Source organism: Rasamsonia emersonii (assembly GCF_000968595.1).
Source record: "Rasamsonia emersonii CBS 393.64 chromosome Unknown ctg1118621760317, whole genome shotgun sequence".
NCBI classification, from domain to species: Eukaryota; Fungi; Ascomycota; class Eurotiomycetes; order Eurotiales; family Trichocomaceae; genus Rasamsonia; species Rasamsonia emersonii.
The window spans coordinates 18,648-43,854 of record NW_013563084.1 but is presented as its reverse complement, the minus strand read 5'-3'; the positions used below and the strand labels follow the sequence as shown (position 1 = coordinate 43,854).

The following is a 25,207-nucleotide window of genomic DNA, read 5'->3' as shown; positions in this document are numbered from 1 at the left end:
GCTTTGTACTTGCAGTGGCACATATAGATGCTGATATCTAATATATACATGTGTCTTGCTTCGGCTTTTATCTGCCATATATCGTATGTATGTACATTACGTCCATACAGAGTCCCTGCTCTAGCAAGCAATTGACATTGACAGAGGATGCATTCGATTCGCGCAACCACTCCTGGAACTGTCGCGCATCGAGCATATCGAAGATGTGCCATCGAGGCATCAAAAATTGAAACCAGATAAATCCCGCTGTACTGGCATAGGCTCATGAGTCCTTCGATTCTGCTGCATTCCCATCAGCAGCCTCCTGCTCATCAGCAGCCTCCTGTTCATCAGCAGACGATTCTGACTGGTCATCCGCCCCGTCGTCCGCCTCGTTGGCATCTTGACCACGGTTCTGTTTGAGAACACCACCTTTCCGCTTCGGCATAACTTGCATAAAGGCTTCTCCCCAATTCCTCAGCTCCAGCCACTTCAACATTATTTCCACCACGTGGTTCGTCGCAAGTACAAATCTTGTTGACATCTGCAAATAATCTCCAATGGGAAGCTTGGCAGTCTTGATGCCCCGTTCCGTAGCACGCTTGTAGCATATCCCCTTGTGTCGGTTCTTATCGACCAGCCCGCCAATAATGTATGTGCTGTACGGTTTCAGTTCCGTCAGCGTGTGCGGGCTTTCACTACTTAGATAGACGATTTCCCCGTCTTCTGGTCTTGCATCGGTCTTGTCCGCAAAGGGACCTTCCAGTTTGCCACCTTGAGGACCAGTCATCCAGTCTTTAGCCAGATTCGCAGCGTGGACAAAGTCCTCCTGCATGAAATGGACACCCTTCCAATTCTCATGTTGTTTGCACAGCACCGTGTCAAATCTCTGCTTCAGCAGCTTGTCAAACGTTGATATGGCGAGATGACCTCGATACGGTGCCTTAGAGTTGTCCGAGTAAGATCGCGTGATTTGCGAGGCAAGAGATGTCCGTTCCTTGTCCAGCATCAGGTCGTCAAAACTGCAGTCGATGACAAACGTGATCGGGACAAGGACCGATCGTAATTGGAGCTGTTTGTGGTAGGGGCAGGCGCATTTGGAGTCTCGCTCCCAGTCTCTTGAGCATTCTGGGCTGCTTCCTGAGCCGCCGCTCGCTTTTTTCCTGCGCTCTTTGCGCTTCTCCTTCCGCCAGAGCTTGCGCTGCTGCTTCTTTTCTTCCCATCTTTGCTGCCTCCGTAATTTCCTCAATTGGCTCTTCGACATTGTAGGCTGTGCGCCCTCACCATCCTTGTTTTCATCTTGATTTGTATTGCCCGCTTCATCTATTTCGGCTGGAGTACTAGCTTCGTCCGGCACTCTGTCAGCTGCGGTTGCTTCGCTAGGGTCAACGGCCCCTGTCATGACAGGCCCAAGATCTTCTTGAAAGAGAGCATCATTGGATTCGTCGTGATCCAGTTTCTGCATTTTCCGGGGCCGCTCTTCCTCCTCCATGGTTGAAAGGCTTATTGCAATAACGTCGGTAAATGATGATGCAGTTAACGCTTTTGATAGAATTTCGCAGCCGATCGCAACCAATGACGTGGGGCGGAATGCAGCCACATGAGCATCACGTGACGCGATGATCGACTTACACTCCTCGCGATGCTCCGACGACCTCTCCAACCTACGATCCAACATTGAAGTCGGAGTTATCGCTCACCAGCCGCCACAATGCCGCAGGATATGCCCCCCGCTGGGGGCTATATGCCTGTCCAGTACAAGGTACGTTGTCAGAGCTATCTGGCTCTCTGCACGAGGAATTGGGGTCGTAACTAATCCATATCGACTATTCACAGCGTAACCTGCCTGCCCGCGGTTTCAAGCCTGTCTACTATCTCATTGGCATGCACCTGATGATGGCATATGGCTTCTACAAGCTCTACTACGGAGTTCGCGAGAAACAGTATGGCTGCCCTGCCTTCACGTCAATCCGTTCCTGTCACCCGAGTGCCCCCGAATTGCAATCATCGCAATTGGTCTGAAAGTAACCAATTGCATTATAACCAACGTCACGGAAATGGTCGAGTTGCAAGGTTCTAACGCTACTTTTCTTCTACAGTGAGCTCGCAAGAGAGAAGATGTGGGCGCGGATTCACCTGATCCCGCTCCTTCAGGCCGAGGAGGACCGTGATCAGGTCCGACGATACTATGCCGACAAGGCCCGCGAGAAGGAACTGCTTGGCACTGAGACCAAGGTGTACAACTCTGAAAGGTATGTTTGCATGCTTGCAAATTGGCCCAGACGATAATCGCCCAAATTCGGATGTTAATTGTACTTGCGTCATGACAGATTCGTCCGCCCTACGTTCGCGTACACTCCTAGCAAGGTCACCGAGTAAACGAGAGGCAAAGGAAGCAGTTGAAGTTCTATCCCGGCCAATTGATCTATCTCCAACCGCGATGAATTATTGATTTCCGTGTCTGCCGCATCTTTCTTTTGTTCTTTTCTTCTCGTTTTTACGGGGAGTGTCACCGCATGTGGGGGGGGGGAAAAAGAAAAAGAAAGGACCTTGATCGGAAAAGAACTAGGATGAGATGGGGAGAGTTGCTGCCTGTACATATACTGATATACCGATCGACAAACACGAGTTTGATTTGGCAACACAAAATAAGGAATTTTATCTTCTCATTATTTTTCGAACCTGCTCTTAATACATAAAAGAAGGGTATCAAATTGCAAGTCCTATGGGGGGAAAGTAAAGGGAGTGTAATGTTGTGAGTGTAATGTGATGTGATATAAATGATATCGGATGATGATCGTTCTACGTCTCCTCCCCGCATCTCGCATCTTCGCTTGGAAGTAAGAGAAAAAAAAAACAGTATTTGTAAAAAAAAAATCAAGAACGGGAGATGATACGACACAAAAGGAGATGAAGAATGAAAAAGATGCAAGAAAAAGATAAGAGAGGGAGAAAAGAAAGTCTTTGACTCCTCCACCCCCCTACCTACCCCCTTCTGTTCCTGAGACTTTTGCTTTTTTTGCTTTTTTATGTCTTGCCTGGCTTTGCTTTCATATGAAATGCATACAGAGCATGCATGAATGCATACACATACATTGGTATGCAATGTACAGTACATACATTACCTAATATACCTTTTCTTCCTTTATTTATATCATCGACAAACATCGACAAAAAAGAAAAAGATTGATCGATCGATATATTGACGGATTGATTCTCCTTTTCCACCCCTCTCAATCTCAAACCTCGAAAGTTCGAGAGAGAGAGAAAAAAAAACTAACCAAACATATCCGCCACACCACCCAGATCCGGCCCGTCGTCGATATCGACCTTGCTGGGGCCCGTCTTCTCCTGCCCTTCCATCTCGTTCGTCATGTAGCGCGCCTGCATCGCGCTGCGGGCCTTGCGGCGCTCCTCGCGACTGCCCAGGATCTTGCCCTGTTCGGCGATGCTGACGCCGCGGAGGCCGTCCAGGAGATCCAGGATCAGGGCGCGCTGCTGCCGGGCGGAGGTCGAGCGCATCAGCGCGATTTCCGTGTTGGCGACGCGCGCCTCGGACATGCCCGGCAGACTGAGCATCACGGAGCGCGGCGTGGAGGTGCTGGGCCCGTAGAGGATCCAGATGGAGGAGATCAGCTGCGCGAGGTCCTTCTGCATGTCGACAAAGTACGGCTCGTGGACGGACGTGATGCATGCTCTGAGCACTTCGGAGGAGATAAACTCCCGGATCGTCACCGCCGTGGGCGTGTTGAGGGGAGGTGCAAAGTCCTGCAGGATCGAGCGGATGACCCGCGTGATGATGCTGCAGCATCGCGTGTCCCGCATGCGGAGGACATGCGTACAGAAAAGGATCACGGGTTCCAGGATCGGTGGGTTAGAGAGCACAAAATGACGCATGGAGTCGGAAAGAGAGGGCGGTGGTGGTGGCACGCTGGGATCAGAGGTTTCTGCTTCATCCGGATCTAGACTCATAGTGTTAGGAAGCATATAACAAGCCATTGCTATAGGAATGGAGAAAAAGAAACTCACCCCCTCTTTGAGGATCAAGCAGGCTCGCTACCATGACCACCGCAGAATACGTCAATTGGCGAAGGATGCTCTCATCTTTCATCTCCTCCGTCAGGTCACCATCGACAAGGCCTGCCTTCCGCCGTTCGATGCTGTCCCACTCATTCGTGACCTTTTTATCGATCTGCGTGAACAGAGTCGAGAGCATAGGAGGCAGGAACTGACTTCGAAACCGCACTGGGCAATCGTCGATCAGGCAGCGGGAAATATTCAAGAGGATGGAGAATTGATGCGACGAGAGATGCGTCGAGTCCTTAAACAGCGCTTCGGACAGCGGCACCGGGAGCTCTTCGAATCCGTAGAAGTATTCGCGGAGTCGGCTCATGCTGAAGAGCATCGAGTAGCACGTCTCCCGCACGGCTCTCACCTTGCCGCGGACTGACGATGCAAACCCTTCGAGACTGGACCTTGACTCTGCGATTTTGGCGTAGAAGTCATCTCGGCTCCCAGACGAAATGCCCGCTTGCCAAAATCGGTCTGTCAAAATCCGTCCCACGACGGCTTGCATGTCATCCGAGAGATCGCCCCAGTTCGCCGGATTGTGGAAGGCATGGGCGTGACTAGAGGCTGAATGAGAGAAAGCCACTATATGGGGGGCCGAGGAGTCTTACCTGACGAGCTGCAATAACGTCGGAAGGATCGTTGGGATGATATCACGCCAGAGACCGCACGCCAGTTCGTATGCCGGCTCAGTTCGTTTGAGCTTTTCCGTCGATACCGCAAGCAGCGTTTTCGTCGCACGCAAAGGAAGCAGCTATGAGAGCTGAATTAGTAACCTTCATAAATTTCACGCGTGGAATCTCTTACCTGAAACTTGGCCGACATTTCTTCCTGGATTCTCTTTCCTTCCTCATCCAAGGGAACCGTCGACCAATCCTCTATTTTATGCGCCTGTTTGGCTTGCATATACGGCCCGACTCTCTCTACGCCAAGCATTTGGCAGAATCCACTAAAGGAAGAGGATATTCTCTTGAATTCCTCATTCTGCCACGCCTGTCTAATTGGCTCAACAAACGCTTGTAGCCGCGTCTCACGGATGTAAGGATCGACATTGCTCGCCCGTTGTCTGTAGCCGTTAGTCGACGATAGCGTACTCGCGGTATCTCGAATACTTACGTTATGATCAGTAACACCGAATTCAACTCCGTCTGGAGTTTATCGTCCGTCTGATGCGCAGCAGCAATCTCCCTGATTTTGGGCTCCAGCACATCGTAAAACGTCTTGAAAAGCGCGAATTAGCGCACGCCTTCTCCAGGAATGACCAATAATACTTACAAAGAAGTAATCCGCATAACGCATTGAAAGTCGGCGCAACTCGTGACTCGCAAGACTATTCAATTCCTTCACGGCCTCTGAGTATGCTGGATACTGCGGCTGGTCTTCGACGTGCGTCATCAATATATGCTCCAGGACTTTGAGCGCAAAACTCGATGATTTGTCAAGGGCTCTCGATGAGATATCCACAATGAGTCTGATGACTCTCTGTTTTATCACTGGATCCTGACGGGCTGTCAGTCTCGACTTCGCATTTTTAATAAAAAAAAGTAGAAATATACCTCGAAGGTTCTCTGCATCAGGCTCAGAGCCCAAGTTTCCAAAATATTCTCTAATTCTCTCCGTTGATGCTCCTGCAGATGTCAGTAATCAGCAACCCGCACAAAAGAACGGGATATGATTACATACATCTTGTTGAGGCATCCGCCCATGTACTGTTACCCATTTATTGTAGCCCTTTAAGGTCGCCTCTACCACAGAAAATTGTGTGTCCGCACGCATGAGAGGGATCGATGATTTCTTAAAGGACTCAACTATTCAAACTGTTAAACCCAAAACCCTGAAAACAATTTGAGGGGAGAGAGAACGTACCGCTAAATGGCTGGACTCCACTGTATAAATTATTCAAGATCTGGTCAACCCCGGCGAGGATATGAGGAATAGCATCGTGCGGTCGTTTCTGAACTATTATCTCAATGACCGCAGAGCAGTATCGGCGATAATTTCCCACGAAAGCATGCCGCTCCGGTATCGTATCGATATCTTCATTTAGGAAAAGCACAGTCGGATCCTCCGAATCTTCCGGCAGGGACTCCCACCGCACAAGCCGCTGCGTGCAAATCTCCAACAAGGGTGCGATTAGACCTGTGACCACTTCCATGTCGCCGATTCTCTCCGACACCAGAAGTCGAGACCAGGAATGAAGCACCGGAATCGACACTGTCAAGCTTTGGTGCCGAAGGATCTCGAGCAGGAATTGAAAAAATAGAGGCATATCGATCCCATATGCGCCCTGTAGATTGAGTTCTTTGTCTTCGAGAAACCCAGCGACATAAGACATCAACTACAAACCTCTTTTAGCTTAACTGGAGTCTGAGAGCAAAAGAAAAAAAGTACAGTACATACCTCTGACAACTTTTTGGCGACTGCATATCTCGTCTCGTCGATGTCAGTGGCTTCAACATTAGACCATTCAAACAGCTTCCGAAACAGTGTAAGATGATCTGTCTGATACATTAAGAGTATCAACGGTTGAAATTCATCGATCTCATAGCTGGATCTACTGTACAAGGAATGGAGGGCCTCCACCGCAGCCTAGGAACGTCAGCCTCTTTGTCTGTCATAGGATCAAGAAGTAGGATCCTTACCAGAAGAACTTGGTCAATCTGCGTTGTCAATGTACGACAGAGAGTTGCGACCGCATGACAGGCGATAACAGCCTTTGGAATGGACCAGACCAGGACCGATCTCAGGACGGCAAGAGCCTTCAACGAACACTCCTTCGCCTCGCGTGACGTTTGCAGATTCTCGAGGCAGCTGTTTAAGAAATCGCATGTTCTGCTGAGCCAGCCTTCATTCCCACATCGAAGCTCAACCCGATGGTCTCTCTCCGGATAGACTTCTTCGAAGACGGACAGCGGGGTGAAAATCTCGACCAGGGCTCTGTTCAGATCGGTCCCTCGCAGAGATGACACGGTATCTTCGCGGTAGAAGATATCCTCCGACAGCGTTTCCAGCACGGTGAGAACAAACTCCTTGTGCAGCACGCTCGCGTTCCAGAGCTTGACTAAGGACTCGTCCATGCCCAGCCAGTCGATCCCCCAGCTCCGCTTCGCAACCTCCGCCCACAGCTGCGCGATCTTGTTGCGATAGTAGTTTGGATCTTCCGGCCGGATGGATTCCGCCAGCTGCAGCACCATGTCCTTGAGCTCGGAGATCTGCTCACTAGAAAGCATGAAACCGGTGTGGCACAGGACATGGTCCAGAAGGGACAGGCCGAAATGCCTGACCAAGGGCGAATTATCCGCCTGCGACGCCAGCAGGAATCCATTACGAGCGGCCGCATCCCCCTGTTTTTGCGATTCCAGGAAATGGAGAGCCTGCCTGCGCAGTTCATTTGATGACGTGGGGTCGTGGGAGAGTTCCAGGGCTCGTATGATGTCGGCCATGCCGCCCTCGGATAGCCCGTTGGTGGCCATGGTGGGTGCGGTTTCTTCTCACCACCAGGTCCGACGCAACAGTTATACGAACCTGAACCTGACACTTCCTTTGCAGGGCTGCACGGCCGGTGTCATAGTCCGGCCTGTTCAGGCTGAACTTGGGTGCAGGCAAACCAGGAGCTTTTTGCCCGCGGACACGACGGAGCCAGCCGTGCAGGGTAGTGCCCAACTGCTAAGGGAATATTCGAACGGCTTCTCTCTGTCCTTTCTCTCTTCTTCTTTCCGTTCTTGGTTCTTATCTAGCCAGCTCTAGAGTATGCTTGCTAAGGGAGCGCTTCTAGTTTTGCCTGCTTTGCCGTTTAGGAGAAATTAGATGATAATAATTAGTTAAGCAGGATGCTGACGCGGGCGGAGAGATTCTTGGCCGTGATTTGCGAGACTTTTCAAGACGCGCCTTTTGCCGCCCAACCCCGGCCGCGGCAACAAGCACACCGCTCCAGCATGCAGACTTGTGTCTACGCTTCACCCTCGATTTATACTAAGAAGGTCTCCACCCTGTCAGCCTTGGCAGCCTGCTGCGGGATCACTCCGTGGTGGGATGATATCATGGCTTCGAGAGTGCTTCGCTGCCGTCGATTGTCCAGGGTCATGTGTGGGGTCTGTGTCAGGTGATGGAGATCACTTGATCTGGATGGACTGGCAAGACTTTGGGTATTCTGCATATGAGCGAGTAGTGCTTCTATATACATCGTTGATATATTCTTTCCTGAGCGGATACCACAGAACCACAAGAGGAGGGAAAGATACTGTACATACATACATGCAATTAATGCAAATGTTCTACGAACCCATCACCGTCTGGTTCAGGTAGAAATCCTTCACAGTCCTGGGCCTGGACCTGCAATTGCCACATTGACACTGTCTCAAGGCCTCGAGACTGTCTTGCATACACACCGTCTGCTCTGGGAGGGACGAGGATTTCTTCTGATTTTGGGATTCAAGCGTCGCGATCAGCCTGCCAATCGTCATGTGTATCATGAAGTGACAGTGCGAGCGGCAGATCCTCCGCGCCCAGATCTCTCGGCAGCATTGCAGAGTCTGGATGATGGTCTGCCTCGGGGGCATCTCGATGCCTTGGTGGCGCATCCCCCCGGTTTCGTCCACCCCGAGAGCATCGTTCCGTGCCACTTGGAGACACACGATCAGCGTTGCGATATAAAAATCATGTTTGAGGAATTCGGCCAGCCAGACGCGGGTCTTGGGAGTGCTCAAGTCCTCCGACATCTGGCGTTGGAGAACAAGAAGCGCAAGCGAGCATTCCAGGGTTGACCAGTAAGATATTTCATACTGGGTGTGCGCTTCTGGTTTCTGGCCGTAATACGAGTGTAGGACGAGCAATAATCGCCGCAGGAAGATTTCCAACGTGAATTTCTGAAGATACTTCCAGTCTTCTTTCGTAGCTGAAGGAGTCCAGTCGTATACCTGCGAAGCTTCGTAGAGGAGCTGCTTGATCTCAGCACCATAACGAAGCACCTGGTCGTATTCAAAGACGCCAGCTGGAGAGTTAGCATGAGAGACCACATCAACCGCTATACCAAAAGATCGCGCCAAAATGATCTGGAACGTCGAGTCTGTGTATTCCATCGACGGTCTGATTGCCATGTGCAGCGGGATAGATGGGCTTAGGTCCACATCGTTGACATTTGCTGGAGGTTGTGTATTGAAGCCGGAAGACCGGAGAAGAAGCGGCATCCCAGTCGATATCGACATTTGGATTTCCATGAATACGATGGTAGTCCAGAGTCGCCGGCGGATTTCTTTTTCGAAAGGGGATATGTTGTCGTCGTCTCGCGGGTCACAATGAAGGCCGATCGACATAGCGAGTCGAACAATAGTGCTCATGAGGGGACCACATGAATCTAATTCGAGGCAACTGGATGCGGTAGTCCGCTTGGCAAGAACCATCATACAGAGTGTTCGCAGGGTGGTGAGGTTGGGGGCGATCAGGAAAGGAGTGCTCTTGAGACATGTTTCCGCTCCCTGGAAGAATTTCTGCAGCACCTCGTCCTCCGTGTCTCTGGGTGTTGAAACTTGATCATCGCTCTTGCTGGCTTCATATCCAAGAGCAAGCATCACTAGTAGCTGAGCTAGCCAGCTATCGTCGACGGCAGCGGGATTCGCCCAGAACCGTGACAGTTCGTCCCTAAAGGTCGGAACATGCAAGAGTGGATGCGTCCGTTCAATTGTTTCCAGGTAGTTCTCTATAAGTGACGCTGTTCTTAGGCGATCGGGTACATAGGTCAAAATCTCGTCTTTTGAGGGAGAATGACTGTTATAACCGAGTCCAAGGGGATAGTTAAGAGGTGGTACCGTTGAGCAGAAAGGACTTCTGATAGCGCCAAGCAGCTTCACGATACTACAGTCTCTAGTTTCATATTTGCCATTGAAAAATGGCAGATTTGTCTCAAACTATGCGTCATTCGACATCAGAATTTAGACTGCAGAAGTGAGAGAGTCAAAAAGCTACATACCTCATGTAGAACAGCGCGCACCTCGCGCAGAACACTAGACCAATGAGTTGCACCTCTAAACTTCGATTTCCATACGACATGGAGATCATAAAAGTTATGCTGGTTCCCTCCGCATTCTTCTTTCCTTGACGATATGTCCAAGGTTTTCGATGAAGTGGAATCAGAAACAGAAGGAGAATGCCTATCAGAATCCCCATTCTGGAGCTCTGGTCTCTTCGGAAGCAGAGGATGCTTTGGCTTTGGATGAATAGCTGGTGGATTGATTGCCTTGGAGGCTTTGATCTGGTCCTCACCAGATGATCCATCCGCCGGCGAGCTTGAGTTCTCTGTGTTCCGGGGGAAAGGTGCGTACCGACAACTCGCAGCTCTATCACTCCAGACACAGTGTCCACAAGGCCGTCCTCTGTCACATTTCACCTTGAGTCGACGGCATGGTAGACAGGACAACGTTTGACGTTGTCGTCTGCGCACTTCCTTCTTGCGCTCATTAGTAGGCACACTGCACTCTGAGGTACCCAGAGCTGGAACGTTGACATCCACCATATGAATATCTGGGAGTCAAATTTTTCATTCAATTCGTTACACAAGGAGTCCAAATGAAAGATTAAGGGGAGATGTGACTGATGTCTTTGGATCAGATAAGACTAGGTAGTGACTAGTTGACCGAGGCTAGATCATGCGGGAGGTTAGTAACTTTATTCCTGGATCCACCGAGATATAAAAATAGGCCAGCTCCCACGGCAATTCCTACAACTTAATGGATTTCTGTGCCAGCACTGCTTTTGTAATATCACTGATCCAAAAAGCTGTATTTCTACAACGGTCATGAGAACAAGTGATGAAGCACCAGGAAGACTTAGGTTCTCAGATATACAGTACAGGTACCCACCTAAATATATGTATGGAATCCGATTAGCCGGGTCACCCGAGTTAATCAATTATCAAGAATTATCTGATCCGGCGACAACATAGTTGTCTAACCATTTCCTGGAGCCAACTACGAACTCTGGTTTGGATTTCTATAGGATCATCCAGAGCAGTATGTTTGAGTATTATCATGCCATTGTATCGTATTCAATGAAAATCAATAAGCAGAATGCAAGCTTCCGGGAACCGCGAAATGCGAGATGAATCAGAGAACGTGACCAATGAAATCCGAAGAGAAGAAAACCTGAAAACATCCTAAGCTGTGGTTTCGGAACCTTCTCACATCACATTGCATGTGTTTTTCTGGCATTGTTCCAGATACGTCTCGTCCTCGTCGCTGTTGAGGATCTCGCCGGCCTTCCGTTTAACGCCCCGAATCTTGATCTCTTGCTCTCCCTCGCCATGCCACCATCTGAGACGCTGAACGGTGCTAGATGCCTCTTCATCTGACTCGATAGTCCATTTCCCCCCGCTGACGGTAACAACAGTCTGTGAACTGGGGAAATGAAATTCGGGTAAGAATATTTCTGTAGGGGCGTGCTCCGCTGTTGGGCCGTTGGCACTTAACGACAGGGTGAAGGTACAGTTGCGTAGGTCAAACCCGTATCCTAAGAGATCCCCATTCGTGTAGATCGGGCTGGGGCGGATGTACGCTTCGGCTGCCCGAAAACCGGGCTTAGATACCAGCTCTGGCGAGGATTTTGACGATCCGGAAGACATGTGAGGCGATTCGACAGCGGTTTTGATGTTGTTTGGTTCTACTTTTCCGTAGTCCGTCGTACTCTGACTTTGTGAGAATGAAGGTGAATTTCGGTCAAGCGATGTCCTAGAGCCGTTTCGCTGACCGAGAACGCTGGCATTTGGAAGCTCCAGGTCGTCCTTAGAGAAAATAGAGAGATCTTCACCATTCCATTGGTCCCCCCATTCGTGGTCGTTCTGCCGAATGCCGTGAGCAATCTATTCTTTGTGACATTAAATAATTGGGCGACACCCATACCTGAGTCATGTACAACCACAATGTAAAACCGTTGGAGTTACTACCTTCCAACGCAAAGTGATTCGCATCCATGGCGCTGGTCTGACTACTGTAATCGCCAGTCTTGTATGCGTATTTATTGTCCATGTCATATGGTATCCCAATTTCGGTGAAAATGAGTGGATGGTCGCCCATACATTTGAAGCTTTCCTCTCGAAGGAACTTGAGCTGGTCGCGAAGACAGTTCCTGATAGCGGTCTCTCCAATCTTGATGGCGAATGCAGGCGTGAGATACTTCCCACGAAGAACGCCAATCACGTCGACATTATAAATCCGGTTCCTAAATGGTCAGTTGGTGAAAATTTAGCATCTAAACATAAGAAACTAACCAGTGCTTCGTAAGAAGAGTCAAGCCATCGTAGAAGTGGACCGCGTGCACCATGTTGGGATCGTCATCCTCTGTCCCTTTCAAAACTGGCGGCACCTCCATCACAGGAGGCTGGCAGAACAGGATGGCATCAGAGTGTACACTTCTGATGGCATCCCTGTAGGCCCTGTAGTGATCTAAAAAGTAGGTATTGGTGAACTTATCGTAGTTCAAAGGCTCTCCGGTTCTGGGATTCTTCGCAAAATAATCCTTCCGTAAGAGCTCGTCTGTGGAAGGATCCCAGACACCATGCTGGGCCCAAAGGCACTCGCCTAGTTTCCAGCCAGGATCTCTCTTCCAGCCATAGGTGGTGTCATCATAATCGGCAGGTAACCAAGCAGACTCTCCCTCTGGATCGACGAGTTCTCTACCAGTTTGATGTGGACCAAAGCCGCCAAACTCCCACGTGGTCTCTTCGCAAGCCCGCCCGGAGCCTGTCAGCATCGCTTGAAAAGCTGTTGGCGATGTTCCTAGTTGGAGCTGTTGTTCGGGGGGAATAACAGATATATCCTGGATGCCAATCAATCCACGGTGGGGTTCATTGATACTCTCCCAGCCGATGACAACTTCGTTTTCGAGATCGCCGGCTTCGTGAATCTTCTGGGCGAGGTATTTACAAGCCGCAATAAAATGACTCTGAAGGTAGTCCTGGATGTTCTGCCCGTCGATGATCGCCTTGGGCGCAAAATCTCGTCCACCCCAGAATAAAGTAAACATGGTCTGACAAGCAAGTCGGGAGTAGTTCGTACTCCATATCATCTTCGGGAACTTTGTGGGGTCGGGATAGGTATTCTGTACAAGAGCAGCTTGCGTCTTGTTAAAGGTCCTGGGGTTAAGACCCGCTGCATATAACGTCCACATGGGAGCACCAGACCCGCCTGATAATCTGGACCACTTTGGAGGCGTCAGCCACTACCGGCTTCCAAGCACAACAAGAGCGTGGGCACATACAACATCCTGATGGGGATCCATGAAAACGTAAAACCCATGTTTCTTTGCTTCTCGTAAAATCTTGATCGTGTGATCTATCCATTCATCGTCATATTTCCCAGGACCGGCATGTTCAATGGCCTCCCAAGTAAAGACGTATCTGATTGTATTGTAGCCCCATTTCCGTAACCTTCCGAAGTGTAGAGAGGCTTCTTCTAGAGGAAACGGTCGACCAACAAACGATACATTGTCTGCATCGTAAAAATTGTCGGATACATGGGTTGGCATGTCAGGAACCGTGGGGTACTTGGCATCCCCAGCGACATTGATACCCCTTAGGGTGATCTCTCGGTTGTTTGGATCCCTGAACTTATGTCCTTCGATCCGCAGCCGTAAAGGAGCCATATTGTAAACTCGTCGACAAAATAAAAATAAAACGAAAATGAAATAAAGGCGACAATGAAAGAGACGGGTGTATTAAAGTGAGACTGCGGACCAAGGGCGGTGTCGTACGGAGTATAGCTGTCGGGGCTCAGAGACAACCTGGCGGGCAGTTGATTTTATATATTGCTAATCCACATCAACAAGCTCTATATCTACCTGCAATGAGGAAGTGATCGTCAATATCATGAAGGATGTATTCACAACTCGCACAACTTCCTGCACGCGACATGCTTACCTGGACAACAGCTCGGACGCAACTGGTGTGAACAAGGTTAGTGGCCAACTCAATGGCTACCGGTTCCAGAAAAAAAGTCCTAAGCTTCTAAGTCCATCGAAGGTCTTGATACCGAAAAGAATCACTAATAAATGCCCAGCTGCCAAGCATTGGGAGAAGACAGTAGTACGACATCCACCGCCCTGCGAGGGCGGATGACCCGGGCGGTGAGAGATCCGGGCGATACGGATACGAAACACGCGATAAGAACAAATACGAGAGCCGGTGACGTATCGCCGCTTTTCCCCACGGAAACCCACAATAGCGAGACCAGCGCAGCTTTCACCACGCAGAACAGGACAGCTCACAGCCAGCGGGCGGCAATGAATATCTGCCTCTCGTGGCAAGTCAGTCTTGTCTAGAATGTCTGCTAAAGCAGCCTTGAAGGCTGTCAGGTCGGCATTAGACTCCAAAGACTTCGAACTTGCAGCTACCAAAGCGAAAGAGATCGTCGATCAGGACCCCACCAACTATCATGCGTACGTGTTGTTGAAGACTCCTATTGATTATTACCTTTGGCTGACTAGAATGATTATCTAGAAATGTCTTCTTGGGACTCGCGCAGGATAAACTCGGAAAGCCCGATCAGGCGGAGAAGGCCTACGTCGCTGCGACACGCATCAAGGACAACGATAAAACAGCATGGCAAGGCTTAATAAACCTGTACGAAAGGCAAGGGGCCAACAAGATTGACGCTTACCGTGATGCGACTCTCAAATTAGGACAGATATATGCGGATGCGTATGGTTCCAATTATGTCCCTCTTTCGTAGAACGTTGCTAACAACTCATTATGACCCCAGTGATGAGAGGGATCGTTGCGTGGATGTTGTTGATAAACACATCAAATTCGCTGGGAAGAATGGATCCCGCACACAGCAGAAGCAGGCGCTGCAGCTACAGCTTCCAACCTGTCCCCTCTACAATTGCCTAGAAGGGAGGGTTCCGCACCCCGCGGACACGTATCTCCGGTTGATAGAGATTGCAGAGGCAGAGGAGAAGGAATTCATCAATCGAGAAATTGGTGAGAGAAGAACTCGCCTGGGCGCAAAAATTGACCAGGTAACTACGGAAGTGAAACGGGAAGCATTCAAACGGACTGAGCTCGATGAATATTATCGCGGCGTAATAGATTGGTCCAATGATGACGACGTCCGTCACAAATACGAGGAGAAGCTGTTGCAGCGGGCTTACAACCTGCTTCTTGTTCTCCCATGGGACCAGAAACCGGCTAAGCGAGAGGAAGTCTATCGATCCGCACGTGACATGGTGATCATCAAGCGCCCGTTCGACCTTGCTTGGAAGATCGTCCTTGAATGGCAGGATGCCGAAGATTTCACCGACTGGGACATTAGCCTTCTTCGGGAATTCACCGAATTTTTCCCTGAAGATGGGCTTAGTAAGGTTTTGCAAGGGTTCTTCACGAGTGATATCTCACCCTTTCCTAAAGAGACTCCGTCACGGGAATCAAAACAGGAAGAAACAAACGGCGAAAATGCTGAAATGGCGGTTGAAGATCGTTTGATACTCATGGCAGATGGTCTCGAACATGCACCTTCTTCAATCATTGCTCATCGCATCATGGGCCAGCTCTATCTGAGTCTGGAAGAGGATGGAAGCGCGGTTGACGTGATGCGCAAAGGTCTGCTCGTCGTCAAGGATCTGGTTAAGCAGACCGGCCTCAACCTCCGCAACACAACAGATGCAATTAATATTACACTGGCAACCGCGTTGATCTCCTACCAATCCCCTCGTAATCACCCGGAAGCCAAGGGCATTTTTGAAGATATCCTCAAAAGAAAACCCACAAATACCAGCTGCTTGCTCGGCGTTGGCTTGATACTTGAGGAGGATCAGGATTACGGAGAAGCAGTCGATTTCCTACAGCGAGCCTTAGAACGCGATCCTTCCAATCTTAAAATCCAGGGTGAGCTTTCCTGGTGCAAAGCACTCAATGGTGATCTCGAAGCTGGCCTTGAGGGCCTACAAAGGGTGCTTGATGAAATACAAAGCACAAAGGGCCACAGCCGAGAATTCAAGGCAGAGATTCACTATCGAGTCGGACACTGCCAGTGGGAACTGGATCCATCCCCGTCTGCCCGTAGGGATCGTAATGGGGCGTATGCCAGTTTTCTCGCCTCAATTCAGTCGGACATGAATTATGCCCCTGCGTATACCAGCTTGGGAATCTTCTATGCAGACTACAAAAAGGACAAAGGCAGAGCTCGTCGGTGTTTTCACAAGGCGTTCGAGCTGTCCTCCTCTGAGATCGAGGCTGCGGAACGCCTCGCGAGAGCTTTTGCGGATCAGCAAGAATGGGATCTGGTTGAAGCCGTCGCCCAGCGAGTCGTCGACTCAGGCAAGGCCAAACCCGCTCCAGGGTCCAAGCGAAAGGGCCACAGTTGGCCGTATGCCGCTCTAGGGGTCGTCCAGATCAATAGACAGCAGTACACCAAGAGTATTGTGTCGTATCAGACGGCACTGAGAATCTCACCAGATGACTACCATTCTTGGGTTGGTCTTGGAGAGAGCTACCACCACTCGGGTCGGTATATTGCCGCGACAAAGGCCTTTGAACACGCAGAAGCATTAGAAGAAAATCTCTCCGAAGCGGAAAAGAGTAATACCTGGTTCGCCCGGTATATGCTGGCAAATGTGAAGCGGGAACTGGGAGATTACGAGGATGCGATTACGAGATACGAAAACGTACTAAAGATCCGACCGAATGAGTTTGGAGTGTTGATCGCCCTCCTGCAGACGCTGACAGAGAGCGCCTGGAGAAGCATTGAATCCGGGCTCTTCAATGACGCCGCCGAACGCGCACACAAAGCCATATTGACTGCCACCGAAATGGCCAAGGAACGACCCAAGGTCTTTAACCTATGGAAAGCAGTAGCCGATGCGTGCTCTATCTTCTCCTACATCAAGGACAAGGCAGTGCTCACGTCAATTTCGGACATCCATGCATTACTGGGCATCGAGCTCGACGAGAGTGCTTTCGACATTTTGGCAGATACAGACGATGTGGGAAGAAATTATTCAACCTTACTAAACCCTACGGATGAGCAGGATTCCGTAGCGTCGAATGCTTGCATCATTGCCACCATCCTGGCGTGCAAGCGCGCGGTGTTTGTCTGTGCGGATGATGTCCATGCGCAGGCAGTATCCTGGTACAATCTAGGCTGGGCTGAATACAGAGCATACAGGTCCATCGAGCTTGGTGTAGGGAAGAGAGAGAAGAAGCAGCCCCGGAAGTTCCTCAAGGCAGCTATACGTTGCTTCAAGCGAGCTATTGAGTTGGAGGCCGGAAACTCGGAGTTTTGGAATGCCTTGGGCGTCGTGACATCGACGCTTAGTCCTAAAGTTGCTCAGCATGCGTTCGTCCGTAGTCTCCATCTCAACGACAGGAGCGCACAGAATTGGACGAACATCGGCGCCTTCTATCTAATTCACAATGACCTTCAACTTTCGAATCAAGCGTTTACTCGAGCGCAGTCCGCCGATCCCGATTATGCTCACGCATGGCTCGGACAGGGTTTCCTTGCTCTTCTTTTTGGGGATCCTGTGGAGGCCAGGGCGCTTTTCACGCATGCTTACGACATTTCCAGCTCATCCGCAGCCCTGCCCAAACGCCAATACACCCTGAGCCTCTTCGACCATCTCCTCCACGATCCGTCCATGTCAAATGAAATATCGCAACTGATCCAGCCGTTCTTCGCTCTCCATCAGCTGCATTGCCAAGAACCGTCCGATCTGGCTTTCGAGCACCTTTCTGCTTTACTAGCAGAGCGCATTGGTGAATTTGCGGACGCGGAATCCAGCCTACGGAATGTCTGCGCCGGAGTGGAAGCAGAGTACGATGTGACGGAGTCATCATCGGCATTAGCACGCTTCGCACAGGCCAATGCGGACATTGCACGAGCACATCTTGCCAACTATGAATATGAAGCAGCTGCTGAGAAGGCAGAAACTGCCCTCACGCTATCTGGGGAAGAAGACGCTGCGAAATTCGACCCGGAAACTATCCGCAAACTGCGGTTATCAGCTCATCTCACTGCTGGTCTGGCCTATTATTACCTCAAGTCGATGGATCAAGCAATCGACATGTTCCGTGACGCCCTTCAGGAGGCAGACAATGCTCCTGAAGTAGTGTGTCTGCTCGCGCAAGTGCTCTGGGCTAAGGGTGGAGAAGAGGAACGAAATGTGACTCGGGAACAGCTGCTCGATTGCATTGAGAAACATCCTGACCACGTCGGCGCCGTCACTCTCCTTGGAGCCATTGCCTTGCTCGACGCAGATCAGGATGCCATTGAAGCGGTCCAGGCCGATCTGCAGACGATGAGAACGAGAGAGGATGTCGAAATCCATGATCGCTCCAGGGTAGTCAAACTGCTGAGTGCCATCTCCGCCATGGGATTCAGCGCGGACAAGACCGCCCCTGAGGACGAAAGACGGATTGCTGAGGCAACCACGGCGGTCATGTTAGCACCAGGGCAGCCACATGGCTGGATGGAACTGGCCGCTACCACAGGCGAGCTCCATCCCGCGAAAATGGCTGTCAAGACCGCACTTCGCAGTGTTCCTCCAAGAGGCGGACTGGAGGCGGAAGATCTGTGTCGGGCGTATGTACAGACAGGGATCATCGGGGACTCACTCCGTGCTGTTATGGTTGCCCCTTGGAGAAAAGAGGGCTGGGTAGAGTTGGCTCATACTTTGTCCGAATCAGCATGATCATGTTCTTAAAACATTAGGGCATGTATGATTAGAGTTATATAAAAATCAAAAATGGAAAAAAAAAACCAAAAGAAAAGGCGGCCTTACCATAAGATCATGTAGATTCAAAGATTAATTCTTAGTCTTCCTCAATCATATCTCCATTGGCGACCCTCTCCCTTTGCTCTCTATCTATCGCTTCAATTCTCGCCAGCAAGCTTTCCTTTCTGCTCTTTCGCCAAGCAGCATCCATTGCCTCGATCTTGCCTCCAAGGAGCGTTACCGTTTCCGGAGTCAGCAACACCATGCCTCTCCCGACGACAGTGTTCTTCAACAGCAGCTTTGCTCCGATGGGAAGCTTCCCAATCGCGATGCCCTCTACGGGCTTCAGCTCCAAGGCGATAACCTTTGTTCCCGCTGCATCTTGGAGAACGAGACGATGGGGCCCGTTGCTGGCATTTCCCGAGTTGTTGCCAGAATCGGCGTTTGCATTGCTGCTGGTTCTGCTGGGATTGCGGGCTGTAGTTTGGTCGGAAGATGAAGAAGACTCTGTGCCCTGATCGTTTCTTTTGTCAACATTCACGTTTCGCACAATCGCCTTTCCTCTAACTGTTTCCCCTCGCTCGATGCGCTCGATCGCTTCAACCTGGCTCCACAGACTCGTGCCAATGTCCTCGATGTCGAGGACCTGAACAGGCACCGGTCCCGGGATCCGTCGCTCCTTGATAGCAGGATCAGAGATGTTGCCAGGAAGTAAAGCAGAAGGTGTCGAAGTAGACAGAGACACTGTAAAGTTGGAGGCGAGAATGCGGAACAGAGCTGTCTGGGTCAAGGCCGAGATCGGCGCGCGTTGCTGCTGTTGTGATGTCGACGCGAGGAAATTGGATAGCCAGGATGGCGAAACTGGGAGAGATTTCGACAGCAGATGGGCTTTTATGTGCTGCTCAGGCGTGTTCGACATTCTTCTCAGTGGGACAAGGCTTGTTTCCTGTCAGAGAGGATCTGCTGGAGTCTGAGTTGGAATTATTTGGGCCTTGATTGCCTAGATTCGAGCCATTGTGGCTTGACAATGGACAAATGTGATCTTCTTTCAGCAATCTTCCTGGATGTGAGAGTTGCTTCTCGCAAGGGTGTGTGAGTTGGTGTGTTAAGGACGCAAAGTTGTTCTGTAATTGCTCTTATGCGGGGAAGCAGCAGGAGCGGCACGGACCGCCGCCTCAAACTATCGTGATAGCTGTCCGAGCTTGCAGCTATTACTCCGTGACGCATCTCAACGCTCCTTTGTCCTCTCCTCAACTCCAGTATCCACCACTGCTCGATTTTTTGTCATAATGTCGACCATCTCGTCTCCTCGTCCCTCCATCGCTTCATCTCGCGCCCATTCGCCTACTCCCACCTCCTCGCGCCGGCCGTCTACCGACAATCTCAACGTCAACGTCAGCGGTCTAGGTATCAGCTCCGCGCCGGGTTCTACACGCGCTACGTCCCCTGCTCATCGTCGCAACCGTGCCGCTCTCCGTGATTACTATAACCTCAAACCGGCGGGTGCAGACTCGTCCAGCGGCGAGGCAGGAGCTCTGCGATCCGGAAGTGTTCCGCGGACCACCGGTGCAGGCGATATATCCAGCCCGTCCACAGCCACGGTCAATCCCGAGCTAGACAATCCAGACTTCGATGCCCAACGCTATGTTGACCAGCTTCTTGCCACGTCCTCACTTGCGACAGTACTGAAAGCAGAGAATACTCTTGTGGGCGATATTCGAACACTCGATGGAGAGCGCAAGGCTCTCGTCTACGACAACTACTCCAAACTGATTCGGGCTGTGGAGACGATTGGAACGATGCGCAAGAGCATGGAGGAACGAGGAGCTCCCCTTACGATGACCAAGACGCTAGGCCCTGCCGTCAGTTTTGTAGCAGAGACTGCTGGCGCTCTTATCCGGGAGGGAGAGGAGCACAGGCGGCGGGTGAAAGAGGCTCAAGGCGCTGGAGCAGACGGGAAAACTGCGGAGAGGGAGACGGTGAAGTGGGTTCTTGGAACTCCTGACAGGCTGAGGAGGTTTCTGAGCGAGAATAAGAGGGAGGAGGCTGAGAAAGACTGGGCGGAGATTGAGAAACTTTTGAATAAATGGGAGGGCGTTAAAGGGGTTGCGGAGCTGAGAGCAGCCTGCGAGGAGATCATGAAACAGGACGAAGGGGTATGAACATTGAGCTGCTGCTGAAGAGCAAGCATCTCAATCGGCTGTGATCTGGGTAGCCCATCCGCTGCAGAGGATTATCATTTCCTCCGTTCTAGACGGATGGCTTCGGAGGAAACTAGGACTCATGCAAGTCCACATTACGTCTACAGCGCATGTCAATGCGTGAGGTCTATCCGGCCAGCCATGGACCGTGATTGCGGAAGCATCGATCTACTTCGCAAGATATCGCCTTGACAAAGGAGGTCGTGCACTTATCGATAGCTCCTTGACACGTCCAGGCTCTGGCCTTAGGCGGGCTGCCCGCTACGTTTCATAAGCGAAATCGAGGGTCATGGACGAAGCTAGTTCCTCGGATATTCAACATTGGGTATCATGGCGCAGAATAGAAATAGATAGATGGATGGCGTCGAATCTCACTTTTATCATCATCCATCATCATCATCATCATCAGACGCAGTTAAATGCACACATAATCGATGATAATGAAACCAGACGTCAAATCTTCCCCGTGAGCACATCCCGACTGGAAAACATACTCGCACTCAATCCGTACGGATTCCTGCTCTTGATCTCCAGATACGTATAGGCATCGCACTTGTAGTAGATGGGTCTCTGGTCCTCGTTCACGAGCCCCAGATCCACCAGCTTCAGCAACACCCGTCGAATATCGTCTTTGTCCTCGAAATCCTGCGTATACACCGCTATCAACCTGGCAGCGGAGGCACCTCCGGCCTCCTCATCCTTCGTCGCGACTTTTGCTTCCACGCCTAGTTCCCCCTTCACGGTCGCCTCTGCAACCACGGCCCAGAACTCGTCCACCCGATCCTCCGTCGGGAACAGCATCCATTTCCCCGTGGTAACGCCCGCGCTGCGCGCGACCGCAAAGATATCCGCCTTGAGCTGCTCGCGGAGGGCGTTGAGCTTGCGCGTCAACGGGGCGGTGGTTCTTCTGCCTTTGCCCGTGCCTGTGCCCGTGGTCGTGGTCTTCTTCTCATGCTCCGCTTCCAGCCTCGATTTCTCGTTTTCGAAGCTGTGCAGGAGATCGGTGCCCTTGGCGACGAGGTCGGCGATGTTCGTTGCGTCGTAATCCGTCTTGTCGAGGGGGTTGCGGACGTGGATCCAGGGCCCGATGTCTTCTGCCCGGGTCGTCGAAGGAGGTAGTCGTTTCAGAAACTCTGAGACTGATTCCGTCACCTGCCAGCAGTGGGTGCGACCATCGTGGGGGTGACGGCGACGCGAAGCTAGGGATTTCGCTGTAGAAACTTCTGCAGCTGTTGCTGCTGCTGCTGTTGAACTGGAAGAAGTGAGGTTTCTATGGGCAATGGTCGAAAGCTGGTGCGGATGAATGTGAGACCAGTAAGGAAGAGGGTCGTAGGCGGACGCCTTCTCTTCCAAGGAATCTTTCATCTCCTCGTCTCCTAGAAAGCAACGTCAGTAGGAATTACCGTAAATTTTGGAGACTTGATTGCTAGATATATATATCCTCTTGACTCGAGATGTATCGATCAATTGCACACGCACCATAAAAGCTGGAATCATTCGAAATTGTCTCCTCGACAGCACTCCAATCATCGGCCATATTCGTCAATCGGACATCCAAGTACTTATTTACTTTTAATCAGTGGTTTTTTTCCCCCTGGCCTTGTAGCGTCAGGACAGCGACCAAACTGGCAAGATCGAGAACAGCAGATAGATAATTGAGCAGGAGAATTATCCAAGAGCGAGACAAGTTATTATTTACTCCGGCCAGTGTTGAAGAAAAGAGAAGACGAAATGATGCTAATGGTATGATAAGGGCTGAGGTCTTTGTTAATCCACCTGCTCATCCATCCATTCAATCAGTTAACCAACTTAGCTCCTTTGGTTTTAGTCATTATGCATGTCGCCTGTCAGGGCTATGAAGGATGGTGTGGGGAAAGCAAGTAGAGATAGATGTCTCTCCTCACTACGTCACAGTTCTTTGTTTACATTAGGTAGGAGTTTTTGTGATTCTTGGTTGGCGGAGATTATTTATTAATTTTTTAATTAAGTTGTCAACGTGCCCCACAGTTACGATAAAGATTGTCGATAAAATTATTCCAGTGTACGGAGTAGATCGCTAAATATATATCTCTACTTCATCATATTACTCCGATAATAAAAGGAATAAAATATACCATTCGAATATCCAAGCCGGATATCCTTCAGTGGTATTTTGACTGGAATGGAATAGAATACATAATCCCCTCTTCTTGACAAAAGAATTATTATTAGTCGATCGCCAACCGCCAATTCTCGATCGATTGATTCTCTCGATTGAGCCGTGACAGATTCAACTAAAAAAAGAAAAAGAGAGGAAAAAAAAGAAAGAAAGAAAGAAGGAAGGAAGGAAGGAAACAAACTTAATTCAACAATGAACGAAGAAGAAGAGACAATACAACATCCATCGTCACTAACAACCGTCTTCCTGGACCAACCGCCAAGCTGTCTCGAATTCTGCCCCGCCGATCCCGACCATTTCGTCGTGGGGACGTACCTCCTTTCAGAGGCGAAAAAGAAAAATCAGGACGACGGCAATGGAGCAGAAGAAGATGAAAATGAAGAAGTGGTAGTGGACCAGAAAAAGACTGGGAGTTTACAGCTGTGGCGGTTGGATGTGATGGCTTCTGAATTGTGAGTATGAAATAGATCAATATAATATGCACATCTCGCTGCGCCTTTTATTAAAGACTACATGTCAAGTATATATGCTTACCTCGTATGTGCAGAACCCAGAAGCAAGTCGTCACCCTACCGCACGCTGTCTTCGACCTCCATTTCCATCCTCGAGAACGCACTCTTCTTGCCGTTGCGACTAGCGCTGCTTCCGTATCTCTGTATCGCGTTGCCAGATCTGAGGCGAGCGCCCCAGATTTGGATTTTCCCCAGATCCAGCACATCTGGACGATCCAGACGCATGAAGACCCGACTATCCCTGCGCTCTTCCTTGCCTGGGCTCCTGAACGGTGGTTTCCGTTCGGTAAGAGCGTATGCTTTTGTGATGGATCTACCAGCGCAGATGGCTTCGCAGTCACGTTCTCAGACGGCAGGACGTCCGTCTTCACAGCTCGGCGGGGTGGCGAGCAGCTCGTGAGGGCAGAATTTGTCGAATCTCAATTCGAACCGCGGGAAAGTATCGAGACGTGGTTCGTTGCGCTGGCCACGTTTCAGCCAGCATCAAGCAGTGGTAATAATAATGCACAGGCAATCCCGTTCCTATTCACAGGCAACGACTTCGGCTCTCTCCAGACACGACGGTTTGCACCTGTCGAGCAAGAAGATCCCTCTAACGACGGGGATATGGATATGGATATGGATCTGAATAATTATGAGGCTCTCAATTTCGACGACAAAGCCCGTCACCACACCGCCGGCGTGACAGCGATCCTCCCCCTGCCCACCCCGTTGATACAGGACTCTCCGTTGCTGCTAACAGGAAGCTACGACGAGTTTATCCGTGTCTATCACGCGACGCCCCGGACAAAGGGCAAGGTCCTTGCCGAGACGAGATTGGGCGGAGGCGTCTGGCGGTTGCAATTAATCGACATTGTTGAAGAAGGGCGAGAAAGAGATCCGTTGACCGTGCAGTCGTCATCAGAAGATGATAGTAATGAGGATACTACTTCGTACAGGACGAGATTCCTCATCCTGGCAAGCTGCATGCATGCCGGAACGAGGATATTAAATGTCATATGGCGGAGGAGAAGAGCAAGAAGTAGCAGCAGTTCCGATGTCACAGACTCGGGATCAGGAGCCTTAATTGAGGAGGAGGTTGGAGAGTGGGATATACAGCTCCTGGCCAAATTCACAGAGCATCAGAGCATGAATTACGCTTCTGATTTCTGGAAACAGAGAGGCGATGGAGGCGGACGCGGTGGGAAGGAGGAGGAGGAGGAGAAAGAAGAGAATAAGAAGCAGTTAGTATGCCTCTCGAGCAGTTTCTACGACAGGAGACTGTGCTTGTGGAGGGTTGACATCTAGTCAGCTCAGATTGAAAACATAGAATTATACTAAGTCGTAGAAAGAAGATGACGAGTGGGTGGTCTCACCCACTCCTGAACTTGATTCTGCTCTTCGACCCTGTCTCGATGGATGTAATGCGCTGCCATATCTATCTATTGCATGCGATATAACGAGAAATATGGACCGCGCCCGACCCCTCCTACGAGAAACGATACAAGACATGAAATCACATTGTGAAAAAAAAATCGTCAGAAATAAGAACCCCAATCCATTCGCTGGAATGCACAGCAATCGAAAAATATCGCAGGAACTAGAATACAACC

The 25,207-nt window shown here is 50.4% G+C and overlaps 10 protein-coding genes across 10 annotated transcripts; 4 read left to right on the top strand and 6 right to left on the bottom strand.

Moving 5' to 3' along the window:
• Positions 1–262: 262 nt before the first annotated feature.
• Positions 263–1,471, bottom strand: T310_5677 (tRNA m(1)G methyltransferase domain containing protein; the record flags this gene model as incomplete). Its single annotated transcript, XM_013471467.1, has 1 exon — positions 263–1,471. The coding sequence occupies one exon, from the start codon at positions 1,469–1,471 to the stop codon at positions 263–265; it is 1,209 nt and encodes a 402-aa protein (XP_013326921.1).
• A 219-nt stretch (positions 1,472–1,690) lies between these two features.
• On the top strand, positions 1,691–2,358 carry T310_5676 (NADH:ubiquinone reductase (H(+)-translocating); the record flags this gene model as incomplete). The annotated part of the gene is made up of 4 exons (XM_013471466.1): positions 1,691–1,741; positions 1,816–1,922; positions 2,079–2,231; positions 2,310–2,358. The coding sequence occupies 4 exons, from the start codon at positions 1,691–1,693 to the stop codon at positions 2,356–2,358; spliced, it is 360 nt and encodes a 119-aa protein (XP_013326920.1).
• Positions 2,359–3,255: 897 nt separating this feature from the next.
• Positions 3,256–7,520, bottom strand: T310_5675 (Nuclear import and export protein Msn5; the record flags this gene model as incomplete). The annotated part of the gene is made up of 12 exons (XM_013471465.1): positions 3,256–3,941; positions 4,009–4,607; positions 4,659–4,801; positions 4,855–5,113; positions 5,164–5,267; positions 5,323–5,547; positions 5,604–5,675; positions 5,731–5,855; positions 5,914–6,334; positions 6,394–6,414; positions 6,448–6,636; positions 6,690–7,520. The coding sequence occupies 12 exons, from the start codon at positions 7,518–7,520 to the stop codon at positions 3,256–3,258; spliced, it is 3,675 nt and encodes a 1,224-aa protein (XP_013326919.1).
• An 801-nt stretch (positions 7,521–8,321) lies between these two features.
• Positions 8,322–10,555, bottom strand: T310_5674 (C6 transcription factor; the record flags this gene model as incomplete). Its single annotated transcript, XM_013471464.1, has 2 exons — positions 8,322–9,950; positions 10,013–10,555. The coding sequence occupies 2 exons, from the start codon at positions 10,553–10,555 to the stop codon at positions 8,322–8,324; spliced, it is 2,172 nt and encodes a 723-aa protein (XP_013326918.1).
• Positions 10,556–11,218: 663 nt separating this feature from the next.
• On the bottom strand, positions 11,219–13,677 carry T310_5673 (Glycosyl hydrolase; the record flags this gene model as incomplete). The annotated part of the gene is made up of 4 exons (XM_013471463.1): positions 11,219–11,875; positions 11,937–12,255; positions 12,305–13,236; positions 13,294–13,677. The coding sequence occupies 4 exons, from the start codon at positions 13,675–13,677 to the stop codon at positions 11,219–11,221; spliced, it is 2,292 nt and encodes a 763-aa protein (XP_013326917.1).
• A 676-nt stretch (positions 13,678–14,353) lies between these two features.
• Positions 14,354–18,720, top strand: T310_5672 (Translation repressor/antiviral protein Ski3; the record flags this gene model as incomplete). The annotated part of the gene is made up of 3 exons (XM_013471462.1): positions 14,354–14,469; positions 14,531–14,653; positions 14,718–18,720. 3 exons carry the CDS (start codon positions 14,354–14,356, stop codon positions 18,718–18,720), a joined length of 4,242 nt encoding a protein of 1,413 aa, XP_013326916.1.
• Positions 18,721–18,841: 121 nt separating this feature from the next.
• T310_5671 (uncharacterized protein) lies at positions 18,842–19,663 on the bottom strand (the record flags this gene model as incomplete). The annotated part of the gene is made up of 1 exon (XM_013471461.1): positions 18,842–19,663. The coding sequence occupies one exon, from the start codon at positions 19,661–19,663 to the stop codon at positions 18,842–18,844; it is 822 nt and encodes a 273-aa protein (XP_013326915.1).
• A 370-nt stretch (positions 19,664–20,033) lies between these two features.
• T310_5670 (uncharacterized protein) lies at positions 20,034–20,906 on the top strand (the record flags this gene model as incomplete). The annotated part of the gene is made up of 1 exon (XM_013471460.1): positions 20,034–20,906. The coding sequence occupies one exon, from the start codon at positions 20,034–20,036 to the stop codon at positions 20,904–20,906; it is 873 nt and encodes a 290-aa protein (XP_013326914.1).
• Positions 20,907–21,398: 492 nt separating this feature from the next.
• Positions 21,399–22,482, bottom strand: T310_5669 (uncharacterized protein; the record flags this gene model as incomplete). Its single annotated transcript, XM_013471459.1, has 2 exons — positions 21,399–22,321; positions 22,425–22,482. 2 exons carry the CDS (start codon positions 22,480–22,482, stop codon positions 21,399–21,401), a joined length of 981 nt encoding a protein of 326 aa, XP_013326913.1.
• Positions 22,483–23,295: 813 nt separating this feature from the next.
• Positions 23,296–24,902, top strand: T310_5668 (uncharacterized protein; the record flags this gene model as incomplete). The annotated part of the gene is made up of 2 exons (XM_013471458.1): positions 23,296–23,555; positions 23,651–24,902. 2 exons carry the CDS (start codon positions 23,296–23,298, stop codon positions 24,900–24,902), a joined length of 1,512 nt encoding a protein of 503 aa, XP_013326912.1.
• Between the last annotated feature and the right edge of the window lie 305 nt (positions 24,903–25,207).